At 64.4% G+C, this 17,354-nt stretch overlaps 1 protein-coding gene across 3 annotated transcripts in view; it reads right to left on the bottom strand.

The window, feature by feature from the left end:
* Positions 1-814: 814 nt before the first annotated feature.
* Positions 815-17,354, bottom strand: part of FLNA (filamin A) — a 22,782-nt gene continuing 6,242 nt past the window's right edge. The window contains exons 9-47 of one of the 3 annotated variants that reach the window (XM_007457427.1): positions 16,882-17,019; positions 16,669-16,792; positions 16,417-16,553; positions 16,123-16,316; positions 15,874-15,987; positions 15,640-15,783; positions 14,828-14,951; positions 14,581-14,741; positions 14,404-14,494; positions 14,147-14,316; positions 13,756-13,873; positions 13,395-13,657; positions 12,572-13,169; positions 12,309-12,482; positions 12,061-12,223; positions 11,823-11,983; positions 11,560-11,730; positions 11,043-11,166; positions 10,797-10,953; positions 9,957-10,146; positions 9,778-9,801; positions 7,241-7,488; positions 7,062-7,157; positions 6,789-6,891; positions 6,561-6,701; positions 6,323-6,451; positions 5,954-6,127; positions 5,696-5,857; positions 5,394-5,597; positions 5,166-5,318; positions 4,927-5,049; positions 4,542-4,808; positions 4,267-4,404; positions 3,953-4,068; positions 3,293-3,425; positions 2,342-2,518; positions 1,959-2,177; positions 1,671-1,874; positions 815-1,295 (exon numbers count right to left, since the gene is read on the bottom strand). In XM_007457427.1, the coding sequence (XP_007457489.1) occupies positions 1,108-1,295; positions 1,671-1,874; positions 1,959-2,177; positions 2,342-2,518; positions 3,293-3,425; positions 3,953-4,068; positions 4,267-4,404; positions 4,542-4,808; positions 4,927-5,049; positions 5,166-5,318; positions 5,394-5,597; positions 5,696-5,857; positions 5,954-6,127; positions 6,323-6,451; positions 6,561-6,701; positions 6,789-6,891; positions 7,062-7,157; positions 7,241-7,488; positions 9,778-9,801; positions 9,957-10,146; positions 10,797-10,953; positions 11,043-11,166; positions 11,560-11,730; positions 11,823-11,983; positions 12,061-12,223; positions 12,309-12,482; positions 12,572-13,169; positions 13,395-13,657; positions 13,756-13,873; positions 14,147-14,316; positions 14,404-14,494; positions 14,581-14,741; positions 14,828-14,951; positions 15,640-15,783; positions 15,874-15,987; positions 16,123-16,316; positions 16,417-16,553; positions 16,669-16,792; positions 16,882-17,019 (6,515 nt within the window). In that variant the 3' untranslated portion in view covers positions 815-1,107. The remainder of the gene's footprint in view (positions 1,296-1,670; positions 1,875-1,958; positions 2,178-2,341; positions 2,519-3,292; positions 3,426-3,952; positions 4,069-4,266; positions 4,405-4,541; positions 4,809-4,926; positions 5,050-5,165; positions 5,319-5,393; positions 5,598-5,695; positions 5,858-5,953; positions 6,128-6,322; positions 6,452-6,560; positions 6,702-6,788; positions 6,892-7,061; positions 7,158-7,240; positions 7,489-9,777; positions 9,802-9,956; positions 10,147-10,796; positions 10,954-11,042; positions 11,167-11,559; positions 11,731-11,822; positions 11,984-12,060; positions 12,224-12,308; positions 12,483-12,571; positions 13,170-13,394; positions 13,658-13,755; positions 13,874-14,146; positions 14,317-14,403; positions 14,495-14,580; positions 14,742-14,827; positions 14,952-15,639; positions 15,784-15,873; positions 15,988-16,122; positions 16,317-16,416; positions 16,554-16,668; positions 16,793-16,881; positions 17,020-17,354) is intronic. The other 2 variants (XM_007457428.1, XM_007457429.1) reach the window with 2 other exon arrangements.

The raw sequence follows: 17,354 nt of genomic DNA, 5'->3' as shown, positions 1-17,354 counted from the left end.
CTCGGCTGTCTTTAAGGCCTTGCCCTACATCCGAGGGGTGAAGCTGGCTGCCACCCAGGGGAGGAGCAGGGTGGCTGTGCGGCCGCAGGAGGGACATCAGAGTTGTGTGCAGAGGGCAGAAAAGCATGGAGGGCTCGGGGTGCAGCACTGGGCACAGAGGTGAGGGGGGCTCTGAACAGGGCTGCAGAGGAACAGTGACCTGAGCGGCTGGGATTGCCCTTGCACACCGATGGCAAGAGGGAGGTAGGGCAGGACAGGCGCAGACACCTGACACTGGAGTGGGGATGGGGCAGACTCTGTGGCCAGTGCCTTGAATGCGTCCACCTGCTGCCACCTGCCTACTGAGGGGCCTGGAGACTCACAGCCTGCCCCCCTGGGGTGGGGAGCCTGATGACAGTCCCTCCTCGGGGGATGGTGGCACGTTTAAGCTGTCTGCGGGATGGCCAGGGCTTGCTGTGATTTCAGGTCCTGCTTATCTGGTCCTCCCACCCAGCACTTTACCTCCTGTAGCCTGGCCATGGCCTGGCCCTTCCCCGGGACAGCATCCGTTGCTGGTGGGGTCTGGGATAAGCACACTAGCGTCAGGCCCTGTTCTGTGGGCACGACACACCCCTTGCCCCACATTGGTCTGAACTCAGGGAGGCAGAGAGGAGGCCAGTGCAGATGGGACCCGAGTAGGGACCCCCTGGGTGCCAGGGCAGTGGGAGGGGGCCGGGCCTGGAGATCCAGCAGCCTGTGGTCTGGCCCCGTGCTTCCATGCAGCCTGTCCACCGTGTCAGCACTCTTGCCAGAAAGCTCGAGCCACCCTCAGGAGAATGGAAGCAGAACTTTATTCCTCTTGGCTAGAGAAGAGAACTAGCGGGTGGTTGTGCACAAGACCCCCACCCCTCACCCCTCCCAGGAGCAAAGAAGACAGGCAGGCTGCCTCTGCTCGCCCCTCTCCTTTGCCCAGGTGGAGGCAGGGGAGCGCAGCACAGGGCAGGGTCAGCTGCGGTGACAGGGTGGCCAGGGCTGGCCAGGGCTGGGGCGGGTGCTGCTTGGGTGGCGGAGGGCGGGCGCAGGGGCACTTCTCATCCTGGGAGCTGCTGGCTGGCACGGACACAGAACTCAGGGCACCAGGACGCGGTAGGGGCTGCCTGGGATGTGCTCGTCACCCCATTTGACCACCAGCGTGTACTCCCCCTTGTCCTTGAGCAGGTAGGAGACGCTGTAGAGCCTGCTGCCCACATGCTTCACCAGGATCTCCTCACAGGGTGTCCGGGGCCCGTGTACCCCCACCAGCAGCATGTTGTTTCCTGGGGGTGGGGGAAGGGGCCTCAGTGCCAGGCCCCAAGTCCCTCCCCTCAGCTGTGACTGCGCTGACTCCCTTCTCCTGTCTTGTATCCTCCCCTTCCCACCTCGTCGCCTGTTTTGGAGTGACAGCCCTTTCTAAAGAGCTGCCAGCAACCCCCCCACCCCCACCCCGGCAAGACCAGCAAAGGAAACTCCAGCTCCTCCAGGGCACTTTCCTGAAGGGTAGAGGAGACAGCAGGGAGGCTCAGGCTGGAAGTGGCCCGCTCCCAAAGGCATTCCCACCCCCCTCATTCCCCTTCCCATGTTCCCAGGCATTGGCTCTCTGCTCTTATTTCTAGCCTCATCTTCTGGAACCGGGCTAGGGCCTGGACGCCCACCTGCTTTGCTGCAGTCCACTGTGAAGCTGCTCTTCTGGCCCATGTAGGCCTTGCTCAGCCCCACGCCCTTGGCCAGCACCTTGCTGGCGTCGGTGGGACCTGGGCCTGGAGCCCCATGCTGGGGGGCACTGGCAGTCTTGGTCAGGGAGTCCACAAACACTGATGATGTCTCATGGAGGCTGTGGTTGCTGACCAGACGGTGACCTGCAGGGCAGAGCAGGAGGGGCTAAGAGGTGGCCAGAGTGTCGCGCACTGGGCTGGGTAGCCGCCGTCTGGTACAAGGCTCACCTGTAACTCTGGCCTTGAAGGGGCTGCCCCCAATGTGGTAGGGGCCGCCGTACTTGATGGAGATGAGGTAGCTGCCAGGTGCCATGGGGGTGTAGGTGACGCGGTAGCCCTCAGGGCACTCCTGGCAATCCATCTTCACCTTGGAGGGCCCGTCGATTGTGACTGAGAGGGCACCAGCGCCCGCATTGCTTGTGTTCACGATAAACTCAGCTGGGCTCCCTGGGGGCACGGGAGGTTAGGCAGAGCTGGCCTGGCCTGTTTCCCCACCCCAGCCCCCCAGTGTAGCCTTGTCACCTCCGCACGCCTCCTGTTGTCACTGAGAGCTCGGAGGAGGGACACGAGCAGTTGTGTTCATACACTGGAAGCTGCACCCACTGACCTACCTGTGACGCCGCCTTCCAGGCCAGCTCCGTAAGCGGACACCAGGCCTGGGTCCCCTCCATGCCCAGGCTCCCCAACTCTGATCTTGAAGGGGCTTCCAGGGATGTGGGTGCCATTGAACTTGACATCAATCAGGTAGATGCCATTCTCCCGTGGGATAAAGCGCACGGCGTACTTATCTGAGGGGCAGAGGAACACGCCGTGGGCCTGGGGTCTCTCCTCCAAAACTGAGCAACTGGCATCGGCGAGGGGCTTCCCTTGCCTGACAGCGTTGAGTCCAGCAGGTCTAGGGGGCCCACTCAGCTTTTTCTGGAGACCATGCTGGGCACCCACACCCCACTGCACAGACCTCCTGAAGCCTGAGGGGTGAAGCTTTAGATGCCCAAGCTACCGATAGGACTCATTTGGACTGGAATCTTTTGTAGGCAAAATGCCTGCCTCGATGCCTCCTTCTCCAAAGGTTACCATGAGTGCCTTATCCCCCACGTGTTCACTGGGGCCCAGAGACAGGCGGGAACTTGCTTGAGGTCACGTGGCTGGGAAGGGGCAGGATGAGGCTGTGAACCAGTGAAATTGGGCTGGGCAGCTCCTCCCACCCCCAGGGCTGTCCCCAGGTTCCAGGCCTTGGCCAAAGGCCTGGGCAGCTCCCATCACTGGACTTTGGGTCTCTCCCTCAAGAGACTGCACTATACGGCCTGCAGAAGGCGTCTCCCTTCCTAGCAGCACGGCTGCTGAGCTAGGTACCCCAAGGGCTTGGGTCACAAGCTGGGGAAGCCCCGCCTGGCTGGAGGAGCCCAGGCCTCTGGGCCCTGTCTCGGCTGCTTCCGGAGTCTGTGCCTGCCCTTTGTACTCTCAGCCTGCTTCCAGCCAGTGGGCCAGGCCCGGGGGAGGCCCACTGCTCCCAGTCGGGCCAGGGCAGACGGCTGGCAGGCCGGGAAGGGACAGGGCCTCACCTTGGTCGATCTCTGTGACATAGCACTCCTCCAGGGCTCCTGAGGGGCTGTGCACCTTGGCATCGATCGCCCCCTTGGCCCCGTTCAGGCTGACTGCAAAAGAGGCTGGCTGGTTGACCTTTAGCCCTGACTCCTGGAAGCACAGCAGACGCGGTTAGGGGCTGGGGCGGGGCAAGGGAAGGAAAGGGCTCCAGAAGCAGGAATCCCACCGGGTTGCACTTACCCATCTGGCGTCCAGCTTGGTTTAAAGAGGGAGAGCCATGGATTCTCGAGGGGCAGCAAGCTACAGGCACACACCCCCACTCCCAGACCCACTCTCTACAATCACACACCGGGCGGCAGGAAGGGGGGTGGCCCCGCCCTGCGGGCAGCACTCAGCCCTGGCAGGCTGTCCCTCTTTAAACCTCAGCCCTGGTGCTCAAGGGGCACAGGCTTCTGTTCAAAGCCTTTAGAGCTGAGACACGAGAAAAACTCCACGCGACGGTCAGGGGTACTTCCTCCGACCCCAAGCGTGGGCTGCACCCGGCCAGAGCAGAAGCCCGGCGCCCCGAGCTGGGCTGGGCGGGTCACTCGACACAGGGCCAAGGCCTGCTCTGTGCGGCGGCTCTGGTCTGGCCGGGCCCAGGAGCCCCAGGCGGGCGGTTTCTCTCGGTGCCTCACCTGAAGACTAGAAACAGTAAGGCGGCGGGCGTCACCAGACGGAGAAGCCACAGGCACCACAAAAGGGCTATCGGGGATGTGCTCCTCGTTGAACTTGACTGAGACCTCGTAGTCACCTGAGCAGGGAGAGAGAACAGAGGGCATGCCGGGAGGTCCCCACCTGTCAGCATTCGAGCCTGCCACCTCCTGCAAACAGCCTGAGTGGCCCTGGGACCTCAAGGTGGAGGGTGGGAGCCGGGCAGGGCTGTCCGCGTAGACCCAGACCAGCGCCCAAAGCCGAGTCCTGCCTCCCAGCCCCAGCCACGCCTCAGTACCTGGCTCCTGGACCACATAGGCCACGCCACAGGAGCCATCCTTGCGGTCCTCGAAGGAGATCTCAGCCTTGCTGGGGCCCTCGACAGCAATGGCCAGGCCCCCGGCGCCAGCTTCCCTGGTCCAAATGCTGAATTCGGCTGCGGGAAGGTACAGTGTGTCCTCACGGAGGGCTGCTCCCCTGGCATCGGCCCCCGCCAAGCATGGCTGCTAGTCCCCTCCTGCCCACCCAGCCCCCGCCCAGGAGGGGCAAGAGCCCTGCAGGAAGTAGGCCTACCTGGCACTCCAGCTTCAGCCCTTTCCAGGCCAGGGCCCCCCGCGCGGACCTTGTGGGCTCCCCCTTCCCCCAGAGGCCCTACGGTGAACTGGAAAGGGCTCCCAGGCACGTGCTGGCCCTTGTACTTGACGCTGACGGTGTGCATGCCCATCTCGGCGGGCACAAAGCGGATGCAGTAGGTGTGGTTCTCCCCTTCCACGATCTCGGCCTCATGGCTCTTGCCTGATGGGCTAGTCACCTGGGCTGTCATGTCCTGGATGCTAATTTCTGTAGGTGGGGGACAGCCTGGTGAGCAGGAAACCGAGGGCCCGCCCCTCTGTTTGGGACCACCTCGGGCTGGCACCTAGGACTCCCTGGGACCCTCCCTGGCTCCTGTAGCTCCTACCAGGGATCTTCAGGCTGAGGTCACAATGACTGCCAACATTAGCCACCGAAGGGGCCCGTCGCCTGCGTGTGATGCTCTCTTTCACCCGGCCCTCACCTGTTACCTTCACAGAGAAGGGGCTGCCTGCAGGAAGAAAGCACAACCCACATCCCACACAAGTTACGTTCTGCAGGTGGACCCTGGGGTGTGGCAAGAAGGGTTGCCCAGCCATGGGGAGGGCGCGCGGGCGCCTCACCCACCAGGCACGTGCTGGTCGGCGAACTTGATGTTGGTGATATAGTTTCCAGGCTCCGTGGGGCAGTAGGTGACCCTGCATGTGCCATCCTCCAGGTCCTCTGTGTTGATATCCACCTTGCTGGGACCCTCGATGGACAGGCTGAGCCCGCCATAGCCTGCGGGAGGGACACCCCTGAGCCAGGGGGCCAAGTACAGTGGTCTCCCCCAGCTTCAAGGCCACCACCGCCTACCTGCATCACGGGTGTCGATGATAAACTCTGCAGGCTCAAAGGTGTGGCCTTCATGGAGGCCCTGGCCCGAGACCCGCACGCGGCTGGCGTCCCCAATCTCCGACTGGCTGATCACCACCGGGATGGGGCTGCTCGCCACATGCTGGCCATTCTTCTTCACGTGCACCAGGTGCTCCCCGGTCTCCTTGGGCACAAATGAGATCCCTGGACACGGGGGCAGGGGGGGCTGTCAGCTGGGGAGAGGCGTGCTCCCACCCCCAGCCTCCCTCCTTTCCAGAAGGCCCTGCTCCCCAGCCTCTTACCCACGTGGCCATTGCGCAGCCGCTTCAGCAGACAGGGCTCCTCCCGGCCCGAGGGCGGCACCACCGTGGCTGTCAGCAGGCTGAGGTCCGTCTCCGAGATATTGATGGGGATGTCAGCAGCAGAGCCCACCTTCAGGTGGGACATGCGCATCGAGTCGTCACCTGCCAGGGGATGGTCGCTGTGTGTCCAGGCACAGAGGGAGACTGCACCCACCCTGCCACCTGCCTCCTTTGGTCACCGCTCTGGGTATCACCTACCTGTGACCCTGGCAGTGAAGGGGCTGCCCGGGATGTGCTGCTCGTTGTACTTGACCAGGATGCTGTAGTCACCAGGCAGCACGGGCAGGTAGGAGACGCTGCACGTCCCGTCATGGTTGTCGGTGCAGCTGATTTCTGCTTTGGATGGGCCCTCGATGGCCAGGGACAAGCCCCCTGGAGAGAGTTGTGGGTGAGGGTGCGAACTGCGCCCAGGGACACTGCGCCAATGAGGAGAAGCCGCAACGGGCAAGCAGAGGCCGGGGGTGGGGCAGGGAGCCTCATCTGGGGAGCATCTCCAGTGTCCAGCTCCCCACCGGATGACAGTAGCCCGTGACACACAGGCAGGTCAAGACGAGAGCTGCCGCTCACCCTCTCCTGCATCCTTGGTGTTGACGGTGAAGACAGCAGGCTTGTTCACCACCCCGTGCGTGAGGCCAGGCCCGTAGGCTGTGACGTGGCCGCAGTTCACATAATCCACGTAGAACTGTAGGGGGCTTCCTGAGGCAGGAAGAGGGACCACGTGGAATGGGGGCCTCGTGTTGTCCCCAAGCCCTTCCCCCAGCCCCACGCCCCTGTAAGGTGGTGGTGGCATGCTGAGGGGGCGCACCTGGGATGTGCATGCTGTCGTAGCGGATGTCCATCTCATGCAGGCCGGCCTCGCTGGGTGCGTAGCGCACAGTCACAGTGCCATCCTTGTTGTCAGTGATGGCCGGCTGTGCCACCTTGCCCGAGGGCATCCGCACCTCCCCTGCAGAGCAATGGGGCCTGGGTCAGGGCAGCCCGTTGGCACACTCTGGCCTCTGTGGCTCCCTAGCTCCTTCCCACCCCCGCTCACCAGTGATCTCGCCCTTCTTGATGGTGAAGGGGATGACGAGGTCGAAGGGCCTCAGGCTGGTCACATCCAGCCCGTTGACACCCACCAACGGTCTTTCTGGGGCCTGCAGTGGAGACAGAGGGCCTGAGTGAGGAGCTGCAGGAGGGAAGGGAGTCCCGCGTGGGAGGATCTGGAGTCCCTCCTAACAAGCGGCAGAACAGGGCCTCCCGGGACACCCAGCTGGCCGGTCCCCGAGTGTCCCCTAGGGCTGGGAGGAGGTGGGCCAGGCCATACCCAGGTCTGCTGGCCACCCTGGGCGTAGGTGTATGGTGGGGCCAGCTGCTGAGGCCGTAATGGGGGCTGTGCCGTGGGCTGGTCTCCAGCCAGAGCCTGCAGAGCAACGCACAAGAGCTGGAGACTTTGTCATCACAGATGAGCCCCACCTGGACGCCTCACCCCTGACACCTCCTGACCGTCACTTGGAAGGGGCTGTTGGGCACGTGTTCGCCACCAAAGCGCACGCAGATGACATATTTGCCCGGCTGGGGGGCCGTATAGAAGATGTCAAAGGTGCCGTCCTCGTTCTCTACCACGTCCACGTCCACCTCGGAGCCGTCGGGTGTGCACACGGTGCAGGTCACCTTGCCTTTGCCCGCTGCCTTGGTGTCCACAGTTATCACCGTCTCCTCCCCAATCTGGATGGTGGGGCCGATGCCAGCGCCTGGTGGGGTAGGGTGGGTCCCCAAAGGGGGGGCCCAGCGCATGAGCTCGGTGCTCAGGCCGCTCCTGTCCACCTGCCGCCCACCCAGGCCTCTTACTGCCACCACCAAGCACAGCCAGGCCTCCCGCCCCCGCCCCCCCAAGCTGGGATGGTGAGTGATTTCTCAGAAGGCAGGAAAGGTTCCCCCGAGCCACCTCAAGCTTGGGAGTCCTGTCTCGGGGGAGTCCCCCACATGGGAAAGGCCCAATGGGTGGCACCCAGGAGTCTGAGAGGAAGGAAGGGCCGGGAAGCCCACGAGGCCACCGCCGCCATCAGGGCACAAGCATTTGCTGCCACCGCCCCCACCCACTTGACTTCAGCCTGTGCCGTAGACCACGCTGACCGGCACCAGCGTGCCGGCTGGGCCCACGGCTGCCTTTGCCCCTGCGGCCTGGCCCCGGCCCCCAGTGCCATGTGCGGACGCGGTGAGGCGGAGACCTGCTGCAGCGTGGGGAGCGTGACACTCGCCCTGCGCCCCCCAGGCCTGAAGGTGAAATTGGAGTTTCCTGACAACTGAGAACGTTCGCTCGACCGGAGGCTTGCAGAGAGGGGCGGCCGGGCGTGGCCCGGCACAGGCAGGGAGCTGGGAGCAGGGAAGCAGGTAGGCAGCAGGGTTAGCACCCAGGCAGCACAGCGCAGCAGGCAGTGGCAGCACCCAGGGGGAAGGGGGGCAGGAGGCCCAAGCCAGAGCCACGGCTGCGAGGTGGCGAGAGCAGAGCAGCTGAGCAGCCTCCAGGGCCCCAGAGTGCCCGAGGAGAGGGGAGGGACAGTGACGTTATGATCTGGGCTCAGCCGTGGAGGCTCGGGGGGGCTGTAGTCTGTGAGGCCTGCCAGGGAAGCAGCTGGGAGCACCGGACCAACTCGAGGGCTGAGTGCAAGGGGGTCCCCCGGCCAGCCTGCCACCGAACTCTCGTGTCCGCCGAGGGCTCCCACTTCGCGCAAGGGCTCCATGCTGGCCTTCCGCGGCTCTCCTGAGCTCTACACCTGGCCCCCCCTGCCCTGGGAGGCCTCACCTCGCACACAGCCACACCTGGTCTCCCTGGCTCAGAGCCTGGACCCGCCACCTAGCTAGTAGCTCGGGCCCCAACCTCACAGTCAGCCCCAACTCCCCGCTTTCCCTGCCCGGCGCCCAGCCCCTCAGCTGCTCCATCCTCAAAGTACCCCCCCACTTTGGCTCCCCCTCAAGCCCCACCACCAGCAGCCTAGCCCAAGCTACCCCTCCGACTGGTCCAGAGGTGACTTCGGTTCCCCAGCTGGGTGCCCTGTCTCCATTCTGCACGCGGTGGCCAGGTAAACCGAGACCACTCCCTCAGCCCAGCTCTGCCCCTGCCTCTGCTCCCCCCCACCCCGGCTCTACCCCCTGCCCTAGGCATGCAGGGCTGGCGTCTCAGACCCTGAGGCCTGCTGTCCAAAGTCGTCGAGCCCCTGCCGTGGAGCCCCAGCCACCCTCTAACTTTCTCCCTGGCTGCCTCGGCCAAGGTCCAGGCCAACAGCCTTCAGAGGCTCCCGTGTAGTCGTTGCCTCTTCTTGGTGTCCCTGGCTGGGGCTGGCTCTCCCCTCCCATGCCTGAGCAGGAGAACCTCTGTGCCTGGTTGGGGACCATCTGAATAACGTCACTGCTTGGGGAATGGGGGGAGGGAGGGGGGAGGGGGAGGGGGGGCCACCGAGTGCACTTTGGGGCTCTGAGGCCGGGCCGGGCCCCGCCATGCTGGCCGCCCAAGCAGTCGACGCTGGTGCTACGGCACTACCAGCCAGCCCCACCCACTCATGCAGCCTGCACCTCCCCCGGCCTGGGACGCAGAGGCCCCCGGGAGGTGGGGATGGGGGTCTGTGGATCCGGCCGGGGCCGGGGACTCCCGCTGCTTGGGGGAGACCCCACGCGAGAGCCCTGGACGCAGAAAGAGGAAGTGAAAAGAAAGGGCCTGCTGCCCGCCCCCGGGACTTCCCCGGGAAGCCAAGATCCCCAGACCCCAGAGCCCCCAGGGGGGTGCCTCTCAGGATGCACCTCACCCCAAAGCTCTCAGCTGCAACCCGACTTCTCAGATGGGGAAATGGAGGCCCAGAGAGGGGGAGGGCCGGAGCACTCATGCTCAGCTCCGGAAGCCTCCCTGGGCCCTAACCCTCCAGTTCCCCCCTCTGTCCCTGCCAAGAGCTGCAGCTGGAACTGTCCTGGGAATCAGCATGGAAGAGGAAAGGAAGCTGCCCTCCGGGCAGGAGGGGCATTGGGAGTGGCCCCAGCAAGCAGCTTACCTAGCCCGTGACCTCCGATTGACACTGAGGTGAGAGGGCAGAGAGCAAGGAGAAAGGTCAGGTGAGTCACTCAAGGGGGCGGCCCCCACTCCCACACGCCGCCCCAAGCAGCGAGCCCTTGCACACAGGCACACCCAAGCCCCGTGCTGAGTGCCGTGGCCGCTGGCGGGCTGGCTCACCTGTGACGGTGCACTTGCTGGCATCCCCAGTGGGCACGGCCCGAACGCGGTACGGGGAGAAGGGGATCTCATCACCACCATACTTGATGAGAATGGTGTAGCGGCCCGTCACGTCTGGCACGTAGGCCACCGTGTACGTGCCGTCGTGGTTGTCTTGGATGTGCGTCTTCTTGGGCTTGCCCTCAGGGTCCTGTGTGGCAGAGCACAGGGGAGGCAGTTGGCCCAAGCCCAGCCAGGCCTGGGGTTCCCTCAGGCCCTCAAAGGACCAAGCGTCAAGCACCACTGCTGCAGGGACAGCCTCTGAGATGGCTGCCTGCATCCACCACTGTCCTTTACTTCCCCACGGGCAAGGTCCAGAAGGGAAGCCCAGTGACCCCCCCGGCCCCCTGTACCCTGCGTGATAACAGGCAGGGGCAGGGACTTGGCATCCATCCTGCTTTACCTGCACGAGGACCTCTCAGCTCCCATCCTCTACCCCAGGGCCTGCCCTAGCACTAGGATGAGCTCCCCCAAAGATCTCAGAGTCCTAGCCTTATACCTGGCCCCAGAGAATGTTACAGACAGAAAAGCTGAGGCACTAAGGGCTTTGGTGACATCAGAAGTGAGCAAGTGCGTGCGTGGGGAAGCCTGTGTCTGTCACCACCATCCTAGAGGCGGGGGGCCTGCCCTGGCTGGCACGGCTTCTAAGGGAGACCAGAGAGCCGGACTGGCCCATCTGTCCCAAGTCGCGGACCCCGCGCTGCACCCCGCTCCAGCCTGGGCCCCTCCCCTCCCTCGCCTTCCCTGTGCCCGGAGCTGCAAAACGGCAGGACCAGGCGGCCACCCGTGCGGCCAGCTCACCGTGATCTGGACCGCCAGCAGGCCCTCCCCTGCGTCCTTTGCGTCAATGGTGAACTCCACAGGCAGGCTGGCGGGCACGCCAGTGGTGTTGAGCCCGGGGCCGCTGGCCTTTACCTTGCTGGCATCATGCGTAGGCAGCACCTTGACCTTGAAGGGGCTGTTAGGCCAGGATGCAGTGAGCGGTCAGGGAGGCTCTTGGTGCCCAGCCCAGGCCCCTCCCCACATGCAGAGGGCCCAGCCTCTTACCTTCGGGGCACCTCTTCTTCCCCATACAGCACCGAGATGCTGTAGGGCCCCTCACGGCTGGGCACATAATTCACGGTCTGGGTGCCATCGGCATTGTCCACCACATCCACTGGCTCCACCAGGCCTGGCCCCAGTCCCACAGACAGAGCCTTAGCCGGTGCCCTGGGCCCCTAGGCCCACCACACTAGAAAGCCGAGTCTGGGCCACGCACCCAGCCCTCACCCCAGGGGGCCTCGACTTGCCCTCACCTGCCCGTCCCCAGAACAGCCCTGAGCCCCTGTGACATCTCAGACCCTTGCTCGCTCTACCTCCCTCCCACCTGCCACATCTGCTCAGTGGCCGAGTCCTGTCTGTTCTGCCTCCTTTTTGTCCCCTGCCCCAGGGCACTGGCTCTGGGGTCACCTGAGGCTCCTCCGTCAACTGCCCGCCCACCGGCCCCGCCCCGTGCTGGGTCCCCTCCCTCAGAGGACCGCACTCTCCTGACCTGACCCCCACTCCCAGGCACAGGAACACTCACCTTTGGGCCCCTGCACTTTGACCTGCAGCGGGGCCACGCCAGCCTTGCTCGTGTCCACCTGGAAGGACTGAGGGAGGTTGGCACGGACCGTGCCTGGGCTCAGGCCAGGCCCAGAGCACTTGACCTTGGACGCGTCTGTCACATCATGCACAGGGACCTTGAAAGGACTGCCTGGAGGCGGGCAGAGGGATGGCAGCTGTGTGAGACAGAGTGGAGGGCGGACAGGTGGTCCCAGCCCGGCCCCAGCTGACCTGCCTCCTCACCTGGCACCTGATGGCCGCCGTAGGTGACGTTAAGGCTGTAGGTGCCGGCCTCATAGGGGACGTACTCGACCGAGCAGCTGCCGTCCTTGTTGTCCATGCAGGACATCTTGGCCTCGGAGGGGCCCTCTACAGCCAGGCCCAGGCCCCCTGTGCCAGCTCCCCTGGTCCAAAGAGACAGCCCGTTATCCCCTGGGTTCCAAGGCCCACTGCAGCCCCTGCCTCCGGGCCTCTCGCTCACCTGGTCTCCACGGTGAACTTGTTGGGCTTGTTGGTGGTGCCGCTTTGGATGCCCGGCCCATGGACACGCACTCGGGAGGGGTCACAGCCCTCGGTCACGGGTACCTGGAAGGGGCTGCTGGGCACAGGGCTGCCGTCGTAGGTCACATCCACAGAGTGGAGTCCTGCAGGAGGGCAGGCTGGGTCAGAAGGAGCCCAGGTCGCCCTGCCCCCACCCCCGGCCCATCCCTCCAGCGCCCCAGCACGCACCCTCCTCGTAAGGTGTGTACTCCACTTTGTACGTGCCATCGCCACAGTCCTGCACGTAGGTCTCGGTCAGGTTGCCCGAGGGGTTGGCCACGCGAGCCTTGATGTGCGGCCCTCCGGTCTGCGTCAGAGCCCGGGCATCCACACTGAACTCAGTGGTGGCTTCTCGGAAGACACCTGCAGGGGGGCAGGGAGAGGAAGAAGAATGAGGCTCCCGGGGCCCCGGCTCCCGCTGCTCCCATGCTCTGTGGTGGGAGGCCTCTCACCTTGGCCCTCAATCCCGGGCCCATAGCACTGGACGCCTGAGGTGTCCACTGCGGGCTCCACCTGCAGCTTGCTGGGGAAGTTGGGCACAGGCTGGCCGCCGTACTTGATGGTGACAGTGTAGGCCCCGGGGCACAGGGGGATGTAGGTGATGGTGTGCGTGCCGTCGCCGTGGTCCTGGATGTGCACCTCGGCTGGCAGCCCCGCCTCGGAGCAGATCTCAATGGTCAGCTCTGCGCTGCCTGCACTCGAGCAGTCCACGTGGAACTGGCCTGCCTCACCGGCGGTGGCCCGCTCCAGCCCGGGGCCCGAGCACTTGACCTTGGATGGGTCAAAGCAGGGAACCACGTGGGCCTTGAACGGGGAGCCGGGGATGTGGGTGTCAGCGAACAGGATGTTGATGTTGTAGTCCCCGGGCTCCGTAGGCACATAGGACACAGAGCATGTGCCATCCCCGTTGTCCAGGCACTCAAGCTGGGCCTCACAGGGGCCCTCCACTGTCAGGCCCAGGCCGCCTGTGCCGGCGCCCTTGGTGTCGATGGTGAAGCGGGCAGGGGAGCCTGCACTGCCCCCCTGCAGCCCCGGCCCAAAGGCTTTCACCTGAGGGAGGAGGGGCAGGTCAGGAGCCAAAGCCACGCCACCTCCCTGACCCTTGACCCTCAGACCCTCAGCCTGACTCCGTCTGCCTCCTCTCGTTCTGGCTCCCCTCCCCCACCAGGCAGGCACAGGCAGGCCTGAGCAGGGCCACCGCTCAAAAGGACAAAAATGAGAAGGGGTGAGGGCGAGTCTGGAGAAGAGAGGGGGTGGCGCCTACACCCCAGTTACCTTGCTAGGCTTGGTGGGGGGCACAGCTTCGAGAGAAAAAGGGCTTCCAGGCACAGGCACGCCGTCGTAGGTCACCTCGACCTCATAGGGCCCCTCCTCACGGGGCACAAAACGCACCACGCTGTTGTCAGCCCCTAGGCCTGGCTCCACCTTGCAGGGCACTGCTGTCCCCGAGGGGCCCACAATCTTGGACACCACTTTGCCTTGGCCGCCGGCACCCTTCGACTTGACTGTGAATTCCTGGTCTCTGCCAACATCCACCTCTGTTGACACGATGGAAGGAAGGGGAGAAGGGTGGCACGGGCCCAGGCGGCCCCGGGGCATGCTCAGTGGCTGGCTGTGACAGGCCCCAACTACTTACTCTCTCCCAGGCCAGACACCTTGATCTTGCTGAGGTCCAGGCTTGGAGACACCGCCACCGAGAAAGGGCTCTTGGGGATAGGATCCCCTCCATAAGTGACACTGACACCCACTGGGCCCTGGGAAGGGTACAGAAGGGCAGGGTCGTGGGTCACGGCCCTTGTCCCCCTGGCCTGGGGCTTCCCAACTTGGGCATGGGGAGGGGCTTCAGAGACAATGGCTTCTCTCTGCTACTGCACCCCTTGGACTTCCATGCCTTCTCTCTCCCAGGTGGGAAACAAGAGTGGGCGGGAAGCCCCCTGGAGCTGCCCACCCAGCCCACCACGTGAGGGGGGCCCACGGGCTTAGCAGGTGTATGGACAGGCGCGGTCACAGCGGGTCAAGGTAGCTACCTGCTGCACAGGAGTGTACTTGACGGTGTAGGTATTGTCATGGTGGTCAACGAGGTCCACATCACGCACCGCGTCCCCCTTGGCCAGCCCCGAGAACTGGACATCTAGCTTGCCTTTGCCGGCGGCTTTGGCATTGACTGTGAAGTGCGTGGGTTTGCCTAGCTCGACACCTGAGGAGACACAGCTACCCTGTAGGGGCACCTTGCCCCACGCCCCCTCGGGGCTCCCCAACCTCCCCATGGGGTACTCATCCTCACCGGTACGACTGAGGCCAGGGCCCTCGGCCTTCACCTTGCTGGCGTCATGGGAGGGGTCCACCTTGACCCGGATGGGGCTGGTGGGCGTGGCCTGAAGGGGGCGGGAGGAGGAGGGCTGAAAGGAGAGCCACACCCCAACACCCAGCAGCATTAGGGGCCGGAAGCACCAGCACCCACCTGGTCGGCGAAGAGGACCATGATGGTGTAGCTGCCAGCCCCACGGGGTGTGTACTTGACCGTGAAGGTGTCGTTGTCATTGCGGATGATGTCGAAGTCAATGTCGGCCTCGGCGGGGCCCACCACGCCGGGGGCACACTTGATGCCGATGCTGACGTCACCTGCGGGGGAGGAGGGAGTGGAGGCTGGGACCTCACGGGGACGCCTCGCCCACTCGCCCACCCGCGCTCTCGAGGCAGGGCCTCACCCTGGCCGGCCTCCGTGCAGTCCACAGTGAAGTAGGTGGGCTCGTGAGCCTTGAGTCCCGTCTTGGCCACTCCTGGGCCGTACACCTTGACCTTGTTTGGGTGGCTGCCGGCTCCCACATTCACCTGCAGGGCACGGGGGCAAGTGCAGGGGCATGACCAGTCTGGAGGAGGGGCAAAATGGCGTGACCACCCTGGGGAGTGACATGTAAAGCAACCATATGATGCTGCAGTGCCGCCACCCTTCGCCATCTATGCAACCAGAGCAATGAGATCGCTCGTCTGCACTAACGCCTGTACTGGAACGTTCGTGGCAGCGCTGCTCACGACAGCCAAAAGGTGAAAAAACCCCAAATGCCTATCAACAAATGACTGGACACCTAACATGTGGTCTATCCACACGATGGAGCATCATTCAGCCGTAAAAAGGCAGGAAGCACTGACTCATGCTACGCTGCGCGTGAACTAACGCGAACACGATGCTGAGTGAAAGCAGCCAGACACAAAAAGCCACAGGGCCTAGGAGCCCGTCCCCAGGAAATGTCTAAGCCAGAAAGCGGGTGAGTGGCTTCTTAGGGCCGGGGGCAGTGGGGGCGTAGAGCAGTTTCTCTGGGGGACGGTGAAAACGTCCTCATCCTCGATTGCGGCGATGGCCGCACAACTCTGAACTCACTCACAACCACCGAGTTGTTTAAGTGAACGGGGTAGCCTGTACGGTGTGCGAGTTTCATCAAAGAGGGCCGTACCAAAGCAAAGCAGGCGCCCAGGGAAGTGGGCTAAAGGCCCGTCTGAGGCCTGCAGAGGGCAGGCTCACCCGGAAGGGGCTGCTGGGGATGCTGACGCCTCCCCAGGACACCATGGCCGTGTGCTTCACCGGCTTCCGGGGCATGTAGGAGCAGCTGTAAGTGCCGTTGCCGTTGTCCTTGACCACTGCCTCCACGGGGCAGCCCTCGTTGTCCTGGAAAGCGGGTGGGAGCAGGCGGCCTCCTGGTCAGTGCCCGGGTCTGGGCACCTGCCCACCCTGCCCCCACCACAAAGGGCACCCCACCTGGACTTGGACCCTGAGAGGAGCCTTCCCGCCGTGCTTAGCATCCACCGTGAACTCTGCCGGCTTGTTGACGGCCACACCCGTCTTCTCCAATCCAGGCCCACGTGCCTTCACCTAATGGGAGGCCACCCAGATCTCAGGGGACCAAGTGCTGGCCTCCAAAGACAGAGTGGCAGGAGCACACTGCCGGCGATGCCAGCCCAGGGCCCCAAAGCCCAGAGACCCAGCCCAGCGGCCCGCACCCTTTACCCTGTCTGGATGGAAATCCTGGGGCGCCTCGCGGATGTCGGCCATGAAGGGGCTGAGGCGGATGTCTTCACTGTTGCACAGCACGTGCACGGCATACTCGCCAGCCTCCTGGGGCCAGTAGCGCACATCACAGGAGCCATCGCCCTTGTCATCACATTCGATCTTGGCCTGAGACGGGCCCTCCACAGAGAAGCCTGACAACAGCCGCCAGCTCCGTCAGTGCCCTGGAGCCTCAGGAGGGTGGCCCTTACCAGCCTCTGCCCCCAGGTGCCCACATCGCAGCCTCCAACTTACCCAGGGTGCCCACGTCGTCCCCAATGGCCTCCACCACAAAGTCTGCGGACTTGCCAACGACGCCGCCCTCCAGCCCGGGGCCCCAAGCCCGCACCTTCTGATTGCCACACTCGGTGCCCACCTTCACCTCGAAGGGACTGCAAGGAGAGAGCCACCCAGGGGAGTGCCAAGGGGCCCCATCTTGGAGGGGGGCCGGCCCAAACCCAGCAGAGGGAGGAGTGCGCCACCTCTGAGCTCAGCCCGGGGTCTCACCTGCGCCCGATGTTCTGGCCGCCCCACATGATGGTGACAGTGTATGTGCCGGGGACCATGGGGTAATACTCGAAGCCATAGACACCATCCCCGAGGTCCTTCTGTTTCACACGCTCCTCGCCCTCTGCCAGAGACAAGGGAGGGCCTCAGGCCTGCCCAGCAATGGCTGGGGACTGGCACTGCCCACCCCAGCCCAGCCACAGGCCAACTTACTGGGACCCTTCACGGTGACCTTCAGCTCCCCACTGCCCGCGCCCTTCGTGTACACCTTGAAGTCGGCAGTCTCCTTCACTCGCACACCCTTGGGCTGGAGGCCCCGGCCGACGGCACGGCAGGCCCCTGGGTTACAAGCTGTGAGCAGAAGGCTGGCTGAGCTGCTGGGATCTGGCGCTGGGCGACCCCTCCCTTGCTCCCACAAGGCTGGGCCATCGGGCCACACGGGCCGGTGAGGGACGCGTAAGAAAGAACTGGAAGGGACCGTGACCCTAGGACCTGTGTGGCCCAGGCCAGGACACAGCAGGCCTCCTCCCACCTGCTCCAGCCACGCCAGCCCCCAACCCCCGCCTAGCCCCCCCTAGGAAGACAGATCCAAGTACCGTTGACCCTGTGGGCAGAGCAGAGAGCAGCAGGTTTCTAGACAGCTGGAACGAGCTCTTCTGAAGGTGAAAGCGTGGAGAGAGAGAGAG

The sequence above is a fragment of the Lipotes vexillifer genome, unplaced genomic scaffold, assembly GCF_000442215.2.
Source record: "Lipotes vexillifer unplaced genomic scaffold, Lipotes_vexillifer_v1.1 scaffold1785, whole genome shotgun sequence".
NCBI classification, from domain to species: domain Eukaryota; kingdom Metazoa; phylum Chordata; class Mammalia; order Artiodactyla; family Lipotidae; genus Lipotes; species Lipotes vexillifer.
This window is presented reverse-complemented; position numbering and strand designations above follow the sequence as displayed.